The sequence below is a fragment of the Nerophis lumbriciformis genome, linkage group LG07, assembly GCF_033978685.3.
Source record: "Nerophis lumbriciformis linkage group LG07, RoL_Nlum_v2.1, whole genome shotgun sequence".
Lineage (NCBI taxonomy): Eukaryota > Metazoa > Chordata > Actinopteri > Syngnathiformes > Syngnathidae > Nerophis > Nerophis lumbriciformis.
This window is the reverse complement of record NC_084554.2, coordinates 30,185,907-30,206,728: the sequence shown is the minus strand read 5'-3', so window position 1 is coordinate 30,206,728 and position 20,822 is coordinate 30,185,907. Positions and strand designations below refer to the sequence as shown.

Genomic DNA, 20,822 nt, shown 5'->3' with positions numbered 1-20,822 from the left:
GTGCCGATCGCACGGGGAGCAAAGGAACTACCGGTAGCTAGCGTGAAAGCTTAGCATGTAAACAGGAAGCAAGAATTCATCCACCGTAACTGTTGGGTAAAGCAAACAAAAGCACCAAACCGAGTGAGTCGAGATAGCTCTCTGATTAGTGCCCAGGAGCAGGTGAGCATCCCAAACACTAATCAGAGGCAGGTGAAAACAATCCGCCGTCATGCCAACTAAAACACAAAACAGGGGTGCTGAAACTGAACTTAAACAAGTGAATCAACACGTAGACAAACTATGAACCTTCACAATGTATGCTAAGTTTTCACCAAAGAACCACCATTATAGATATGTGGACTGCAAGGAAGTGTTTTAAATGTAGAAAAAAATAATCATGATATGACCCCTTTAAACATAGTGCTATGGTGTGATACAATACCTTGAAGCGATATGAGATGACACCTTGTCCGTCAAAGTTGATCATGTCTGCCCCTGAAATAGACACAAAAAGTGGAGACTGAGAGAAAGCAATAATTTTAAAAAGTCACAGCACTAAAGGGGAAAAATAGCAGAAAGTACAGTATGGAAGCAGAAGTTTCCAAGGGGATTCAGAATATGTGCACGTAAAAGAATGACATGTACGAAGGTGGTAGAGGGGCGGCTGTGATTGTCAAATGTGATTTTGTCGGAGATCTTAGAAATGAAGAGAAATGAAGTGCCGTGCTTGAAGTCGTCTTCAATCTTAGATAACCACCTGGCCTGTTATAGACGAGTGTGTGTGTCTGCGTGACGGGATTATAAGAGAAACGGAATTATATTTTTATATATTTCACGGTCAACTGTGGAGGAAAATGTGAATGCGCTAAACTGAGTCTCAGTGGAAATACCTGGAACAAGCAATTAAAGTGAAGACTTTACTTGAGGCATTGATGGTTCCATTGCAAAAATAAATTCTTAATCCAATATGCGCCACTATTGTGTCTGTTTTTGCACTGCACATGTGACACCTGTTAGTAGTGTTGTCCCGATACCAGGGATGTCCGATAATGGCTTTTTGCAGATATCCGATATTCCGATATTGTCCAACTCTTTAATTACCGATACCAATATCAACCGATACCGATACCAACCGATACATGCAGTCGTGGAATCAACACATTATTATGCCTAATTTGGACAACCAGGTATGGTGAAGATAAGGTACTTTAAAAAAAAAAATAAATAAAATAAGATAAATAAATTAAAAACATTTTCTTGAATAAAAAAGAAAGTAAAACAATATAAAAACAGTTACATAGAAACTAGTAATTAATGAAAATTATTAAAAATAACTGTTAAAGGTTAGTACTATTAGTGGACCAGCAGCACGCACAATCATGTGTGCTTACGGACTGTATCCCTTGCAGACTGTATTGATATATATTGATATATAATGTAGGAACCAGAATATTAATAACAGAAAGAAACAACCCTTTTGTGTGAATGAGTGTGAATGAGTGTAAATGGGGAGGAAGGTTTTTTGGGTTGGTGCACTAATTGTAAGTGTATCTTGTGTTTTTTATGTTGATTTAATAAAAAATAAAAAATAAAAAAAACGATACCGATAATAAAAAAAATGATACCGATAATTTCCGATATTACATTTTAATGCATTTATCGGCCGATAATATCGATACCAATATTTTAGTACCGGTACCTGTACCAAAATGTATTTCGATACTTTTCGGTACTTTTCTAAATATGGGGGACCACAAAAAATAGCGTTGTTGGCTTTATTTAAACAAAAAATCTTACGGTACAATAACCATATGTTTCTTATTGCAATCAAAGAACAATTGTGTCCTTAAATAAAATAGTGAACATACTAGACAACTTGTCTTTTAGTAGTAAGTAAACAAACAAAGGCTCCTAATTAGTCTGCTGACATATGCAGTAACATATTGTGTCATTTATCATTCTATTTTGTCAAAATATTGAGGGACAAACTGTAAACATTTATTATAAATCCACTTGTTCATTTACTGTTAATATCTGCTTACTTTCTCTTTCAACATGTTCTATCTACACTTCTGTTAAAATGTAATAATCACTTATTCTTCTGTTGTTTGATACTTTACATTAGTTTTGGATGATACCACAAATTTAGGTATCGATCCAATACCACGTAGTTACAGGATCATACATTGGTCATATTCAAAGTCCTCATGTGTCCAGGGACATATTTCCTGAGTTTATAAACATAATATGAATTTAAAAAAAAAGGAAAAAAGATTTTGTGACGATAAAAAATATCAATGTAATCATAGTAGTATCGACTAGATACGCTCCTGTACTTGGTATCATTACAGTGGATGTCAGGTGTAAATCCACCCATGGCATTTGTTCACATTCAGGGTGCTAGCTTGCTGTTAGCAGTTAGCTATCGCATCCTCCTACGATGTGTATACTGAAGCATGTTTAGCTATTCTTCGTCCTGCAGGGATGATACTTGTAAGAAACTTACTTTATTCGTTGCCATGGAGACCAGGATTAGTGATTTAGAAGTAACTAAAACACTGCCGACGGCGAATGGACGTTCGCCGCTAGCTAGCTAGCCATGTCTTAAAGCACCTCTTCCTGAGGGCGTTTCAGTGTTATAACTTCACCTTTATCATTAGTTTTTAAGCCAAAATGCGTCCGTTCTCCCTTTTCTGTCTCCACACTGTGTCTGCTTGTAAGTGCTCCGTGATTGTGCACTGCCAACATGCTGCTCTGCTCGCAAAACCAGCAATGTCATGACGTTGCTGGTTTTTACAGCACAGGATTGTGACTCCTTTCTAGCCTCTTGCGCCAAAACACACACAAAGACACACCCTGTTGTTTTCGGCCTGAATGAGTCACAATATAACTAGGTTATATCTAAGTTAATATGACACTGAATTCAATTATCATACATATTCAAAGCTCTTCAGTTACTGTCCACAACCAACATTTGGTCACTCTGCTGGCAACATGTATTTTATTTCCATCTGCTAGCCTGCCACTGAACTTTTGTTTCTATGAGACGGCAGTAGAAAGTTAGGGAGCAAAAGGATGGATGAACAGTTTTTATGTTCTGACTTAAAGTTGAAGACCAGACTAGGTCGTAATCGTGACAACGTACGATGTGGTGCAGGCTGAAAAAGTGTGTGTGTGTGTGTGTGTGTGTGTGTGTGTGTGTGTGTGTGCGCGCGTGTGTGTTTGTTGCATCATCGCTCATATCCGAATCAGATTCTTGTGAAGCTGATTGTGTACTCTGTCATAATGCGGTGGATATATAATACATTGTTTGATGAAGCATGAAGGTCTCTATAAACTGTACGCATAGCCTGTATAATAAAGGAACATTTCTCCTAATGATCCAACAGGAAATTGTAATAACACTGTCACCTAAGTATAAATAAAACCTAAAAAAATGTGTGAAAAATTAAGGAGACCTCATTATTTTGTTTCTTTTTCTAAACGGCTGTACACAAAAGGGTGCACACATCCATCCATCCATCCATTTCCTACCGCTTGTCCCTTTCAAGGTCGCGGGGGCTGCTGGAGCCTATTAAAACGTTCACCTCTACTGCGTTGCCTCTGTTATTGTTTTTCGCATACATATAGGGATGGATACCTTTCACATTTGAACCAATTCCTGGTATCTGTGAATCGATACTGATACTCATGGCAGTAACAACCATTGAGGACACCAAGGTCATGTCCACACTACTTTTTATAAGTGACAAACAGAAGATGATATGACTGAGTGCAAATGTACTTTGTGTCGGACATTGCGTGCACTGTACATCACCATATTTGGTCATGCACAGCCGGATACAACGCCAGTAACATAACACAACAAAGTCCACTTTTACAATAAACATTATCCGATCAGAAATGTGCTGTCAACATGACATCTGTCAAGCTTGGTAAAAAATATAGGACTCAGATAAAGAGTAGGGAACTTAGACAGGCTTTTATTTTGACATCTTCCTTTCACCTCCAAAGTCAAGGAATTACAATATCTATATTAACCAAAAAACTAATCGGCGAAAAAGGTTCCAAAAAATAGGAACAACCGAAAATCACTCCGAACGGAGGGAAACACAAAAGCAAAGACGAACTATAATTGGCGCCGTATATGCTATAAAATGTATTAACAAAAAACGCTCCAACAGGAGGAAGAAACAGCTATGAAAAATTCTACACTATCTAATCTAATAAAGATTAACAAAAATTGTCACTCAAAAACTTGAGGAAAGAATGAAAAATAACTGATAACTCACCACTTCGGCTGAATAAACTAAATAACAAAAAATCACTCTGCTGAGGAGGAAGAAAGGAAAACTCAAAATAGCAACGAAGGTATTCTGGATCAAGGAACATAAGCACGAGAAAAGGCAAGGCAAGGTAAGGCAAGGCATGGGCATGGACATGGTATGCTAGAGAGCACGAATAAACGAGACAATATGGCACAGAACAAAGGGAGTAGTGGGCTTATAAGACACATGAGGGTATAGGGAACAGGTGGAAACAATCAGGGAACCGGGATGACGTCAGACTGATGACACAAAAGGAAGGGCAAGTGACCTTAAACAAGAGGAAAGTTACTTTTCAAACTAAAACATACAAATCACAAGACAGAAAAAACCAAGACAAGACATCCCTCACCACGGTGTGACAACATCAACTTTAAATTGTACTGACATACCTAGCGTTGGTTTCACTTGAATGAAATTGATGTTGATTGGCCAGTCATTAATATTTCGCCCTAACCTTAGCCAATTGTGACTCATCATATGAACACCAACCAATCATGGATTTTCTCCGTATGTATGGATGTTCGCATTCATCCAGGTCATCGTATTTTCTCCATATTTTTGGGGGGCTTGGATTTGAACCCCATTTACTCTCTGTGTAGCTTGTAGCTTTGTTGTAAGCTACCTCACTACATGGGTCTAAAAGTAGCTATGCTACAGGAAAAGCTACTCATTAAAAAAGTAGCTAAGCTCCCGCCAAGCTACTGGAAAATGTAGTTAAGCGACCTAGTTTAGCATATACAAAACCCAAATCCAGTGAAGATGGCACAATACAAACAGAATACAATGATTTGCCAATCCTTTTTAACCTATATTCAATTGAGTCAATCTAAGATGGACTGATGCAAAGTGGACAAGTGTTCTGTGGTCTGACGAGTCCACATTTCAAATAGTTTTTGGAAGAACCATCCGGACTGTTATAGGCACAAAGCCAGCATCTGTGATGGTATGGGGTGTATTAGTGCCCAAGACATGGGTAACTTACACATCTGTGAAGGCACTATTAATGCTGAAAGGTACATACAGGTTTTGGAGCAACATATGTTGCCATCCAAGCAACGTCTTTTTCATGGACGCCCCTGCTTATTTCAGCAAGACAATGCCAAGCCACATTCTGCACGTGTTACAACAGCGTGGCCTCGTAGTAAAAGAGTGCGGGTACGAGACAGACTGTAGTCCAGACTTGTGTCCCATTGAAAATCTGTGGCGCATTATGAAGCGTAAAATACGACAAAGGAGACCCCGGACTGTTGAACAACTTAAGCTGTACATCAAGCAAGAATTGGAAAGAATTCCATCTGAAAAGCTTCAAAAATTGGTCTCTTCAGTTCCCAAACGTTTACCGAGTGTTGTTAAAAGGAAAGGCCATGTAACACAGTGGTAAAAATGCCTCTGTGCCATTTTTTTTTAATGTGTTGCTGCCATTAAATTATAAGTTAATGATTATTTGCCCAAAAAAATAAGTTTCTCAGTTTGAAGATTAAATATCTTGTCTTTGCAGTGTATTCAATTGAATATAAGTTGAAAAGGATTTGCAAATCATTGTATCCTGTTTTTATTTACTATTTACACAACGTGCCAACTTCACTGGTTTTGGGTTTTGTAACTTGTTACTGCCCATCACTGGTAGTGTATAGATTACAGAGTGTTGCCTCGTCAGGAGGTAGTATTTGCTATTAAGATTAATCTAGTCTTTTGTTGCCGCCTAAAAAGTGTTTATACTGTAAGTATCGGGCTTACTACACATCAACTGTTGGAGTGTAACGTGTATCTTAGTTCTAGTTTTCATTATTACATTTTGAGGTGTTGAAAACGGAATGTAAAATCAGCAATGCTAATTGGTAGCATGTCTACGGCAAATCCAATGCAAATTAGCATCAAGCTAGCGCATTTTGGAAAAGTTGAGCCTTATGTTACTATTGAGCGTTTTCTATCAGGTATACTTCTTTGATCGCATTGAGGCAGTTTGACTGAGTCCGCTATTAATGCTGCTCGAGTTCTTGCTGCCCGCAAAGTGTTTGAGCCAGCCAAGTCTGCAACCGGACGTGACGTTACGTGCAACAGAGGTATCGAAATACGGTATGATTTGATTTTACGTCAATCAATACCCGGTAGTGTTGACGGAATTTGGTCAGTACGTATAAAACTACGGAATTCGTTACCTGTCCTTACACAAATACATAACATAGTGGCGCTTACTTGCCGTGAGCAACGTTGGTTGAAAAACATGGTTGCCTTCAAAGCAAAATGTCTTAAAAGGGGTAACTAATCGGCTTCAAGTCATTGACCATTTGTCAATGACTTGTGGATCCGACCCCATTACATCGAACCAGAGTCCTGAGATAGACAATCAAGAGGGCTGCACAACTCTTAAGGCGACAGGGAGAGGTTTACTCTCGCACAGCTACAACCGTTACACCAGTCTCTCAAATAGTGAGCCCCTCCCCTCCCACAAAATATTTTCTTCAACGCAAGTCAACATTTTACAAGAAAAACTTAACATTTGTGCAACATTATGATCAAAGTTGGAATTTTACTCAACAGTCGCAATTTATAAGAAAAGCTTAACATTTTGGCAATTTTAGGAAAAGAGTCGTAATTTTACTCGACAAATGTCTCAATTTTATAAGAAATGTTGGCAATGTTATAACAATAATCAGAATTTTACTTGGCAAAATTATGACAGTCATAATTTTCCGCCCAAAAAAATCACTATTTTACAAGAACAACAAAAAAATTGGCAATATTGTGATAAGTCAGAATTTTATATGACAAATGTCACCATTTTGCATTAAAAATTAATAATTTTGCATACAAAAGTAATAATTTTATGGGAAAATATTGCAATATTACAGAAACAGAAAGAATATGAGAAATGTTTCCCAATTTTATAAGAAAAAAGTCGACACATTGTGAGAAAAAGACTGCTTTTAGTTAATTCATTTTTTGTTTGTAATTGGTTTTCAATCTTCATTATTTACTTCAAGTTATTACAGTACACAAATATATATATATATATATATATATATATATATATATATACACATATATATATATATATATATATATTTATTATTTTATTTTTTTTTAAATTGTATTTATTTATTTATTTTTTTAAATTAATTTTGGCCAAGGGGGGCGCATTTCAATTTCTTACACACACTTGTTATTACATATGTTGGCCAGAGGGGGAGCACTTCAAATTTTTACATACACTTGTTATTTCATATGTTCACCAGAGCGGGAGCACTTTTAAAACAGACACACAGTCAATTTTAAAAATCCCTCCTTTTTGGGGACACCCTCATTTTGATAGATTTCACCACCAGGGGTGCAAATGAGACACTCTCTTAAATGCAATGTTTTTCCGTATTGGGACCATGATTTATGTCTTAACTTGTTCACCGGTCCTCATATAGAAGGTACTTCTTGTGGATGTCTCAAGAAGGGTAGAAATGCAAGAACACGAACACACAAACACACACTTTTCAAGTTTTTGCACATGTACCTGGTGTTTGACAGGCAGCTCGACTGCTGTGAACACCATTGATCTTAAGAGCCTCCACATTGAGAACTAGACCTGATTGATGCGTACAAGTGCCCCTATGGTGTCTGATTATTTGTAGCTTTGTGTTAAATATATATATATATATATATATATATATATATATATTTTAAAGGCCTACTGAAACCCACTACTACCGACCACGCAGTCTGATAGTTTATACATCAATGATGAAATCTTAACATTGCAACACATGCCAATACGGCCGGGTTAGCTTACTAAAGTGCAATTTTAAATTTTACGTGAAATATCCTGCTGAAAACGTCTCGGTATGATGTCAGCGCGTGACGTCACGGATTGTAGAGGACATTTTGGGACAGCATGGTGGCCAGCTATTAAGTCGTCTGTTTTCATCGCAAAATTCCACAGTATTCTGGACATCTGTGTTGGTGAATATTTTGCAATTTGTTCAATGAACAATGGAGACAGCAAAGAAGATAGCTGTAGGTGGGAAGCGGTATATTGCGGCCGACTGCAGCAACACACAAACAGCCGGTGTTTCATTGTTTACATTACCGGAAGATGTCAGTCAAGCTTTACCATTGGCCTGTGGAGAACTGGGACAACAGAGACTCTTACCAGGAGGACTTTGAGTTGGATGCGCGGACGCGGTACCGTGAGTACGCATGCAGCTGCGGCTTCCAAACATTTGATCGCTTGCCCGTACGTGCGTGCCGCTATGTGCATGTCACGTACATAACTTTGTGGACTTTGGGGAAAAATATGCTGTATGAACTTTGGGGAGGTGAACGGTACTTAGGGCTGTGGGATTGAGTGTGTTGTGCAGGTGTTTGAGTTGTATTGGCGGGTTATATGGATGGGAGGGGGGAGGTGTTTGTTATGCGGAATTAATTTGTGGCATATTAAATATAAGCCTGGTTGTGTTGTGGCTAATAGAGTATATATATGTCTTGTGTTTATTTACTGTTTTAGTCATTCCAAGCTGAATATCAGGTCCCACCCGCCTCTCACAGCATCTTCCCTATCTGAATCGCTCCCACTGCCCTCTAGTCCTTCACTCTCACTTTCTTCATCCACAAATCTTTCATCCTCGCTCAAATTAATGGGGAAATTGTCGCTTTCTCGGTCCGAATCGCTCTCGCTGCTGGTGGCCATGATTGTAAACAATGTGCAGATGTGAGGAGCTCCACAACCTGTGACGTCACGCGCATATCGTCTGCTACTTCCGGAACAGGCAAGGATTTTTTATCAGTGACCAAAAGTTGCGAACTTTATCGTCGATGTTCTCTACTAAATCCTTTCAGCAAAAATATGGCAATATCACAAAATGATCAAGTATGACACATAGAATGGACCTGCTATCCCCGTTTAAATAAGAAAATCACATTTCAGTAGGCCTTTAATGCTCTTTATGTGAAGTTTTCAGTGAATGCTGCAAGTGGAGAAATAATTCCGTTTTCTCAGATAAAAACAGCACTGTTGTCAATTTAAAACGATGTTTCTGACAAGAATCATAGGATGACGAGGTAGCTAAACATGCTACACTACACACAGCAGGAGGATACAAGAAGCTATGCTAACTGCAAAGCTAGATATCTTGAATGTAAACATGAGTGGGCAGACTGTTACAATTTCTTTTGTCATGTTATGTTATTGTTTTCAGGTCTTCAGGACTTTATACAAGAAGCCATGCTAACCGCTAAGCTAGATATCTTCAATGCAAACAGGGGTTGGCGGCTGATTGATTTAAATATTGATGGTAACAATACCAAGAATTGTATCAGTATATGATCGATATGGTAGTGATTAGGTCAATATTTTTACTATCACAAAATGTTTTTTTGGTCATTTTTTTGTTAATGTTTACATGACTTCAGGACTTTAAATCAGAGCCAATAGTAGTGTTCGTTTATTTGTAGTTATTATTGCATCATTATTTTTTTTCTCAGGATACTGTTCATATTAGGGTTGTACGGTATATCGGCTTAAAAACTAACGATAAAGTTGAAGTTATAACACTGAAACACCCACCGGAAGAGGTGCTTTAAGACATGGCTAGCTAGCTAGCTAGCCGCTAAAGTCCATCCGCCGTTGGCAGTGTTTTAGCTACTTCTAAATGACTAATCCTCGCCTCCATGGCGACAAATAAAGTAAGTTTCTTACAAGTATCATCCCTGCAGGACGAGGAATAGCTAAACATGCTTCACTACACACCGTAGCTCACCGGCATCAAAATGTAAACAAACGCCATTGGTGGATCAACACCTGACATCCACTGTAATGATATCAAGTACAGTAGCGTATCTAGCCAATACTACTATGATTACGTCAATAGTTTTTGTCATCACAACATCTTTCGTTTAAAAAAACAAATATATTATGTTTATAAACTCAGGAAATATGTCCCTGGACACATGAGGACTTTGAATATGACCAATGTATGATCCTGTAACTACTTGGTATCGGATTGATACTCAAATGTGTGGTATCATCCAAAACTAATATAAAGTATCAAACAGAAGAATAAGTGATTATTACATTTTAACAGAAGTGTAGACAGAACATGTTAAAAGAGAAAGTAAGCTGATATTAACAGTAAATGAACAAGTAAATTAATAATTCATTTTCTACAGCTTGTCTTTAATAATTTTGACAAAATAATAGAATGGAAAATGACATGATATGTTACTGCTTATGTCAGCAGCTAAATTAGGAGCTTTTGTTTGCTTACTTTCTACTAAAAGACAAGTTGTCTTGTATGTTCACTATTTTATTTAAGGACAACATTGCAATAAGAAACATATGTTTAATGAACCCTAAGATTTTTTGTTAAAATAAAGCCAATGATGCAATTTTTTGTGGTCCCCTTTATTTAGAAAAGTACCAAAAAGTATCAAAATAATTTTGGTAACGGTACCAAAATATTGGTATCGGAACAACACTAGTTTGTATTAAAAGGAAATACAAACATAATTGTAATATTTAATGAATATGTCAGCCACAAAAAAAAAGAGTCTGTTTTACAGTTCTTGTTTTGTTGGGTGTACCTAATGAAATGGCCAACGGCGGTGCACTTACAGTACATGCAGCCGTAGACTTCTATCCGAAGCCCAATCCGCCCCTCTTTGCTCCATTCCAGCGGGACGAGCCGCAGGAAACGAGTCACGACTCCGTGCTGCAGCTCGTGGCGAATGGAGCTCTCCGAGTTGGAGTTTCCAGAAAAGGCCTTAGAACACAAAACACACACGCTATGAAATTAAATACATCAAAGCCGCACGCCTACAGTCCGACAATCAAACAAGCGGCTTTGGGAGCTACAAGGTAGAAAAGTATTTGTTCCGCTCGCCACGTCCTGCCCCGAGGAGGCTGGCGCTCACAAAACATACAACCTAATTATGAGTCTATATGAGTTTTATTACACCACCAGGCAGTCGAGCTTCGGGGGGATTTGAAGAGGAAATTGTGTTGCACATGTAAGATACCGCTTGTTCTTTTTACCTGCTTCAAATGGGTCCCTTAAGACTGCTGGACGCTTAGAGCCGACACAGCTGACCGTCCCTTTGCCTATTAGAAGTGAGTGGTCTGGGCAGCTCAACCTTTAAAAGCACTTCTTGGAGGTGATACTGCACCTCAACCCACATTGCAATTTGTGTTCCTTTAAACCAGGGGTGCCCAAAGTGCGGCTCGGGGGCCTAATTGTTTACCGGCCCGCCACACATTCTGGAAATGCTATAGCAAAAAAACAAAAACAAAAACAAAAAAAAAAAAAAGTGGAATGAGGTGAAATCTAACTAGAAAAAGTTGCAATGTTGACAAAAAACTGCCATGCAGTTTTTTTTTCTTTTGTCTCTTTATTTTTATTTTTTTGCCATTGCTCAAATAAAAAATAAAAAAATCTATGTTATAATAAATTGACCTATTCAAGGCTCCGATTATTTCAAATATTTCACTTTAAAATGTTTTATGTGGAAAATATTGCATACCGGTATAATGTGTGGTTGCCGTACAAAAACATCGTTTTCTTTGACAAAAGAGCATGAAACAAACAAAATAATAGTTCAAACGTAAAATCGACAGATGTATCTGAAGTTGATCTCGTAACTTAAGTGTTGAAAGTTAAAAAAACAACTAATAAAAATGTTTCACTGTATGAGTGGGGCACCTTTTGGATCCCAAATATATTTAATGGGATTTTATTTATCTTTTCACTGATTACTCAAAAATAATAATGAATTAATTAATTTATCTTTGTAAGGCTCTAATAATTACTTCACATCAAACTGAATGCTTTGGGCAGTGGGGGAAATACTGCATATTTCAGTTTTATTATAAAAAACTAAGTTGTCTTTGACAGAAAAGGCTTAAAACCTTTTTTTTTTTTACTTTATATCAACCGGAAGTTGATATACTGTAGAGATTTACTGTAAGCGTTAAATTAAAAAAATATATAATAATTTGACTTGTTTTTAACATTTTAATGACTTAGACCCTTTATGGTCCCCGGGAGCCCAAAAGGTAAAAAACAAAAACAAATCCATATACTTTGTTATGGTTTGAAAATGAAAAATATCAAAATGGCCCCGGCATGCTTTAATTTTTCCGTGTGCGGCCCTCAGTGGGAAAAGTTTGGACACCCCTGCTTTGAACAATTGGAGCTGAACTAACGGAATACTATATTTCACAATTTGATTCATGGAAAAATGTACACATTATTTCACAGTTTATTGATTCAAATTAAATATGTCTAATGTTTAACACATTCAGCTTTATACAAGTCTAGACTTTTACAAATCTATTAGATTTTACATGTTTTTGATGTCATTTTTTAATGTGCCACAGAATTAAGAAATACACAACACACAGCAGGAGGATACAAGAAGCTATGCTAACTGCAAAGCTGGATATTTTGAACGTAAACAAAGGTGGGCGGACTGTTACATATACAAACCCTGTTTCCATATGAGTTGGGAAATTGTGTTAGATGTAAATATAAACGGAATACAATGATTTGCAAATCATTTTCAATCCATATTCAGTTGAATATGCTACAAAGACAACATATTTGATGTTCAAACTGATAAACATTTTTTTTGGGGCAAATAATCATTAACTTTAAAATTTGATGCCAGCAACACGTGACAAAGAAGTTGGGAAAGGTAGCAATAAATACTGATAAAGTTGAGGAATGCTCACCAAACACTTATTTGGAACATCCCACAGGTGTGCAGGCTAATTGGGAACAGGTGGGTGCCATGATTGGGTATAAAAGTAGATTCCATGAAATGCTCAGTCATTCACAAACAAGGATGGGCCGAGGGTCTCCACTTTGTCAACAAATGCGTGAGCAAATTGTTGAACAGTTTAAGAAAAACCTTTCTCAACCAGCCATTGCAAGGAATTTAGGGATTTCACCATCTACGGTCCGTATTGTCATCAAAGGGTTCAGAGAATCTGGAGAAATCACAGCACGTAAGCAGTTAAGCCCGTGACCTTCGATCCCTCAGGCTGTACTGCATCAACAAGCGACACTGTGTAAAGGCTATCACCACATGGGCTCAGGAACACTTCAGAAACCCACTGTCAGTAACTACAGTTGGTTGCTACATCTGTAAGTGCAAGTTAAAACTCTCCTGTGCAAGGCGAAAACCGTTTATCAACACCCAGAAACACCGTCGGCTTCGCTGGGCCTGAGCTCATTTAAGATGGACTGATACAAAGTGGAAAAGTGTTCTGTGGTCTGACGAGTCCACATTTCAAATTGTTTTTGGAAACTGTGGACGTCGTGTCCTCCGGACCAAAGAGGAAAAGAACCATCCAGTATGTTATAGGCGCAAAGTTGAAAAGCCAGCATCTGTGATGGTATGGAGGTGTATTAGTGCCCAAGATATGGGTAACTTACACATCTGTGAAGGCGCCATTAATGCTGAAAGGTACATACAGGTTTTGGAGCAACATATGTTGCCATCCAAGCAACGTTACCATGGACGCCCCTGCTTATTTCAGCAAGACAATGCCAAGCCACGTGTTACATCAACGTGGCTTCATAGTAAAAGAGTGTGGGTACTAGACTGGCCTGCCTGTAGTCCAGACCTGTCTCCCATTGAAAATGTGTTGCACATTATGAAGCCTAAAATACCACAACGGAGACCCCGGACTGTTGAACAACTTAAGCTGTACATCAAGCAAGAATGGGAAATAATTCCACCTGAGAAGCTTAAAAAATGTGTCTCCTCAGTTCCCAGATGTTTACTGAGTGTTGTTAAAAGGAAAGGCCATGTAACACAGTGGTGAACATGCCCTTTCCCAACTACTTTGGCACGTGTTGCAGCCATGAAATTCTAAGTTAATTATTATTTGCAAAAAAAAAATAAAGTTTATGAGTTTGAACATCAAATATCTTGTCTTTGTAGTGCATTCAATTGAATATGGGTTGAAAAGGATTTGCAAATCATTGTATTCCGTTTATATTTACATCTAACACAATTTCCCAACTCATATGGAAACGGGGTTTGTATATCAGTATATGCCATATACTGATATACATGTAACAGTCCGCCCACCTTATCTTAAATATCGATCTAATCACTGCAGTATTGACCATATACAACATGGTCAATACTGCAGTGATTAGATCGATATTTTCAATCATCACAAAATCGTTTTTGTCTGTCATTGTGTTACTTTTTTTCAGGTCTTCAGGACTTAATACAAGAATCCATGCCAACGCTAAGCTAGATCTCTTTAATTTAAACAGGGGTGGGCGGCTGATTGATTTAAATATTGACGGTAACAATACCAAGAAATACATGGTCGATATGATAGTGATTATATCAATGCTTTTTTTGTCATTTTTTTGTTAACGTTTACATGACTTTAGGACTTTAAATCAGAGACAATAGTAGTGTTCGCTTGTTTGTAGTTATTGCACCATTAATTTTAATTTTCTCAAAATACTGTTTGTATTAGGGTTGTACGGTATATTGGCTGAAAAACTAACGATGTGCCACAGAATTAAGAAATAAAAGAGCAATAATTATCTCACAGCTGGCCAGGGAACGCCTCCGTGTCCCCCTCTGCAACTACAGGAGGGGGCCGGGGACAGGGAAGTCTGGGCATCTCTGCTTAGACTGCTGCCCCCACCACCCGGACTTGGATAAGCGGCAGAAAATGGATGGATGGAAGAACAATAATTAAATATAGATGTGATTAAATCAATTAAAAATACAGTAAAATAAATACATTAGAGTGAATTAGGGCTGGGCGATATGGCCTTTTAATATCTCGATATGTTTAGGCCATGTTACGATACACGATATATATCTCAATATTTTGCCTTAGCCTTGAATGAACACTTGATGCATATAATCACAGCAGTATGATGATTCTATGTGTCTACATTAAAACATTTGTGTTCATACTGCATTAATATATGCTAATTTTAAACTTTCATGCAGAGAGGGAAATCACAACTAAGTCAATTTACCAAAACTGTATTTATTAAACAGTTATTAAGCAGTGGCACAAACATTCATGTCATTTCAAAACAAAGTGCAAGATTGTCAGAGACATTTTAAAACAAGCTATTAGTGCACTTTTGTGCATGACATCACTAAGATGACATATCAAAACAACACTAAATTAAAGTGCACTTTTCGTACAGAACGTCACTACAATAGTTTCAAACAAATAAAGTGCACTTTTGTGCATGATGTCACACAAGATATTTCAATAACTGTCAAATAAAAATGAGCTGCATAATAGGAAATCTAATTGTGTATGTCCTTCGCTATGTTGTAGGTTACTGCGGACGTTATCTCCTTCTGTTTGATTTTTTTTTTCACAGATAGATATATAGATAGGTCTTTATTGTCATTGCACAAGTACAACGGAACTTTGTTTTCAGCACAAACCCGTTCAAGATTAGACAAACAAACAGTACGTACATACAGTGTTGATGGAAATGGAAGACGCCAGGCTCAATTGGGTCAGTGCTGGTTACTTCGGCATTTTGTTGGGTGTTGACATGCGGAGTTTCAAGCACTCTTCATTCTTTAGCGGGTGACTTTTTAAATGATGCTACAAACTAGTAGTGCTGCTACTTTTTGTAGCAACGCTTTTGCCGCGTACTTGACATATTATGGTTGTCTGTTCAACATCTTCCCTCTTGAAGCCAAACCACCGCTAGACGATGGACCCCGTGCTGTTTTTCTTGGGAATTAATTCTTCCTCCATTTGTTACCAGATTCGCACCTTCTCTCTCTCGTATTACCACTCGCACCGCTCCGCTTGCACCAGCTGCCGCAGCTAACGTTACCATGCCGCTACTTCTCTGCTCGGCGATGGCGTATGACGTTGCACGTGCGACAGTATGTGACGTATGTAAGAAGGTGCGCTTGTTTTATGTCACTGTGTGAAGAAGAGACAAGAAAGAGTGAGAAGAGCCTGTAGTGTAATGCCCGCAGCTAAAAGCAACTGTGTGAGAACGTATACTTACGATATAGTCATTTTCTACATCGCACAGAGACAAACCCGTGATATAGCGAGTATATTTGATATATCGCTCAGCCCTACAGTAAATTGCCATTCACTTTTTACTAAATTCATTAGATACAATTTGATCATAAAATAGTCAATCGTTTCTCTATCATTTTTAAATATATGGAATTGATTATGACAATTTAATCAATTATTGCACATTTGAATTGATTTTATAATTAATATTAATTTAAAAACATGTGTAGCTGCCTCCAATTGCATTTTAATTTATGGAATTTTGAAATGTATCCTTGACTTTTACAGATTTGAGATTTTATAAGTTTTAATAAAATAAGACACTGGATTATTAAATATATATTTAAATTCTCAAAAATGACAATCAAATATATTAAATATCATAAATAAAAAGGTACTTAAATATATAAATTGATCATGATATAGTCAAAAGCTTAACATTTTAAAATACATCATATGATTAAAATAGGAGAATTTAAGAAATTACACTTTTTAATATGTTTAAAGTTAATATTAATTTAAAACATTTTTTGTTTAACTGCCTAACATTGCATTTTTTATTGACATTTAATGGGTTTTTTTAAATGTCTCCTTGACTTTTCATATTTATTACATTTGATATGTGTTTAATTTTATTTTTTTCACAAAATTAGGAAATAAAACGGTATTCAATTAATAAATACACCATTATATAATTTAAAATGAAAAATCAAATACACATGTTAAATAAAATAATTAAAAGTCTACTTAAGATGTATATTGACCAATTTTAGATACATGTTTAAAATAATTAGGACAACCTAATACACTATTTCACATTTTAATAAATGTTATAGTTGATTTAAAAACAGAAAAACATTTACAACTGCTTACAATATCACTGCTGGAAAACGTTTTAAGCAAACAAGCAACGCAATGTGCTGTAACATCATTCCACAATACATTGCTTCTAAAAGATGCATTTACAATAGTTTGAACGACAACTCGTCTTGTAATAAGGAGAATAAACCAACGTAGAGACAACCTCTCATTGCCAAGGTAACAAACACGTTTGTCTCCACTATTGGCAGCTCAACATAGACACCTCCTGTATTAGGACCAGCTTTATTCTGCATTTTTTCTACAACCCTCAGCCCCAAATTTTGTTCAGAAGCAGCTGTAATTGCAAAGCAGCTTGATTGATTGGTTGGTTGGTAATAGTGTTAAAAAATATATCTATTAGAATAATACATAATGTTTGATATTGAGAACATACAAACCCTTTATTAAATCACAAATATTGAAATTCAACGAGTTGGTGCATTTGCAAACAGCTAAAAGTATGCAAAAAGCAAACTATAACCTGCTACCCAATAATGTACAACAATTCTTCTCAACAAAAGAAGAGAAATATAACCTTAGAGGAAAATCTAATTTAAAACATTTCTATGCACGTACAACACTTAAAACCTGTAGCATATCTGTATGTGGAATTAAATTATGGAATGGATTAACCAAAGAAATCAAACAAAGCACCAATATGATTCAGTTAGAGACTGTTCAAACTACAAGTGTTCACAAAGTACACAGAAAAAGAATTATGATGAATAAGATAATTTATGTATTTAATATTTGTTTACTTCCTAAGGTATATTATTGTTTACTATTTATTTGTTCACTGTTATGTTACAGAGAACAAGGAAATAGGATCAAATTGCTATGGAATGAAAAGGGGTAGGATTAAATAAACTCAGTTTCTTCATACTCCTTTTCGGACATGCTGTAATGAAACTGGAAATATGTGATGCATTACATTGTATCGTATGCATGTTCGAAATAAACTGAAACTGAACTGCACTGAAAGTTAATTTCGAACGTATAAAATTTCAGTATGATACATCACATATTTTAATTTTTCTTTACACGGAGTAGGGAGAAGCCAAGCGTATTTAATCTTACCCCCTTTGCCTCCTAGCAATTCCAGTGCAAACATGTTTTTTTCTAGTTCTGTATTTGTACATACATTACATCAATACTGTCAAGTTGTGTTGGTGACGAACCCCGAGATGCAGAGACGGCAGGTTTGGTGCACAAAAACATGATTTAATGTTCAACATAAATGTAAAACACAAACCAGGAACCAGGAACAGACAAACTGGAAACAGGGAACAGGAACGAGCAAACAGGAACTAGGAACAACTAACGGCTAACTGGATATAGCTAACGGGAAAACCAGAAGCTAGGAGACAGCAAACTACAAATAGCTATCAGGAACAGCTTACCGCAACGACGACAAGTAGTAGCTCGACAGGTAGTAGCGACATCGACAATCACATCAACAGCGACAATACTCCAGCACAGACTGGATGGCGAGGCATGTCTTAAATAGTAGCTGGCTGATTGACACCAGGTGTGGCCAGGTGCCAATCAGCCGCAGCTGAGGGGAAGCAGCGCTCAGCGAGACAAGCAGGAAACAACCAAAATAAAAGCGCTGACAGGAAACAAAGACAAACTCAGAGGAAAAACTAACACATAACCAAACTGTCAGGGACAAACCTGACAAATACATTCTGAAGACAACAGTTCTTTTCATAAATATTTAAGTCAGTTATTATTAAAAAAAAATTAGATGAATAATATCTTATTTTCAATCATTTCAAGACATTTCTCATAATTCTTCCTTGTACTTTGTAAACACTTGTAGTTTGAGAAGTTTCCTAAAGTGGATCATATTGTTTGAAATCTTCGCTTATACCATTCCATACTTTAATTCCACATACCGATAGCTTCCTTTTATTAAAACAACAAAAATAGTCTTTAAATTTCACTTGCATGGTGTTCTTGATGTCTTTCAGTCTGGTTTTAAAGCCTTTCATAAGTTGCACTGAATCTGCACTTTTCAGGGGTTTTAATGATCTTTTAACATCCACTGACTCGAGCTGTTCTGACATTTTAATTATTTTAGCATTTGGCACAGAAGTTCACGCAACTCTCGTCAGTCACTTGGAACAATAGGCTCCTTTAAATCATAAATGGGTTATACTTGTATAGCGCTTTTCTACCTTCAAGGTACTCAAAGCGCTTTGACAGTATTTCCACATTCACCCATTCACACACACATTCACACACTGATGGCGGGAGCTGCCATGCAAGGCGCTAACCACGACCCATCAGGATCAAGGTTCCATCCATCCATTTTCTACCGCTTATTCCCTTCGGGGTCAGCTACAATCGGGCGGAAGGCGGGGTACACCCTGGACAAGTCGCCACCTCATCGCAGGGCCAACACAGATAGACAGACAACATTCACACTCACATTCACACACTAGGGCCAATTTAGTGTTGCCAATCAACTTATCCCCAGGTGCATGTCTTTGGAAGTGGGAGGAAGCCGGAGTACCCGGAGGGAACCCACGCAGTCACGGGGAGAACATGCAAACTCCACATAGAAAGATCCCGAGCACGGGATTGAACCTAAGACTACTCAGGACCTTCGTATTGTGAGGCAGATGCACTAACCCCTCTTTCACCATGCTGCCCGGAGCAAGGTTCCATCGCAGAAAAATTTTCAGGAACTTTACCATTTACCCAGGTAAATAAAGTCCCCCCCTGGATTTCCACCAAAAACTATCCGGGTCGATTTAGTTCTTCAACAACTATTTTTAGTTTCTGTGAGCGAAGTGGGATTTTGGAAAGGTTCCTAGAACTTTGGAGGGGGCGGGCTCTGCTGTCGACAAGCTGATTGGTTGAACACAGTTGTGGGCGTTCCTAAAACCTTTTTTTCCCAAACACACGACAGCCATTACAGAGGACGACTCGCTTATTTTTATTACAACAAACTTGAGAAAAAAACCTGAAAAAAACTTTCGACTTGCAGGAACTGTAGTGCGACATCTGTGTGCTGAAGAACACTGACCAGTGGAACTATCTTGCATTATTATTACTCTGCTGTATTTTTTAAGCTATAAGCTGTTTATTATTTTTTATTTTTTTTATATAAACTTCATTTTGGTACGCAAAAGTACGAGAAGTGGACGGACTATTTTACACAAAGCGGCGACCTCCGTTGTTTACTACTCTGAGACTTTGTTGGAGAAATGTGAAATAAAGGAATAAAGCTAAATCACATCAAATGTTGACTTTTTACTTTGTAACATGCTGTAAAAGTAGTCAGTGACACACCACCTGTGTAATTATTAGCCTCAACCCGAGTGACCCGAATGCTAATGCTAACAAGCTAACGCTAAATCTGATGTGTTTATGTTGTGGCTGTGAGATAAACTCTGACATTTATTATGTACGTATCACATACCACATTAATACGGAATGCACTCCCAACAGGTGTAAAAGAAAGTGAACCTCTATCCTCCTTCAAAACCGCACTAAAAGAAAACCTCCAGGCAACTACAACCCTAGACTAACACCCTCCCCCCACCACATCCTACCTCCCCGCATTGTAATTAATCAAATGTAAATAATCAAATGTATATACTTGTTCT

At 37.4% G+C, this 20,822-nt stretch overlaps 1 protein-coding gene across 3 annotated transcripts in view; it reads right to left on the bottom strand.

The window, feature by feature from the left end:
- Positions 1–20,822, bottom strand: part of cntnap2a (contactin associated protein 2a) — a 766,983-nt gene that overhangs the window by 402,637 nt on the left and 343,524 nt on the right. For 2 of the 3 annotated variants that reach the window (XM_061965507.1, XM_061965508.1), the window contains exons 4-5: positions 10,912–11,059; positions 425–477 (exon numbers count right to left, since the gene is read on the bottom strand). In XM_061965507.1, coding sequence (XP_061821491.1) covers positions 425–477; positions 10,912–11,059 — 201 coding nt within the window. Of the gene's footprint in view, positions 1–424; positions 478–10,911; positions 11,060–18,605; positions 18,673–20,822 lie in introns of those variants that run through there. The other variant, XM_061965509.1, reaches the window with a different exon arrangement.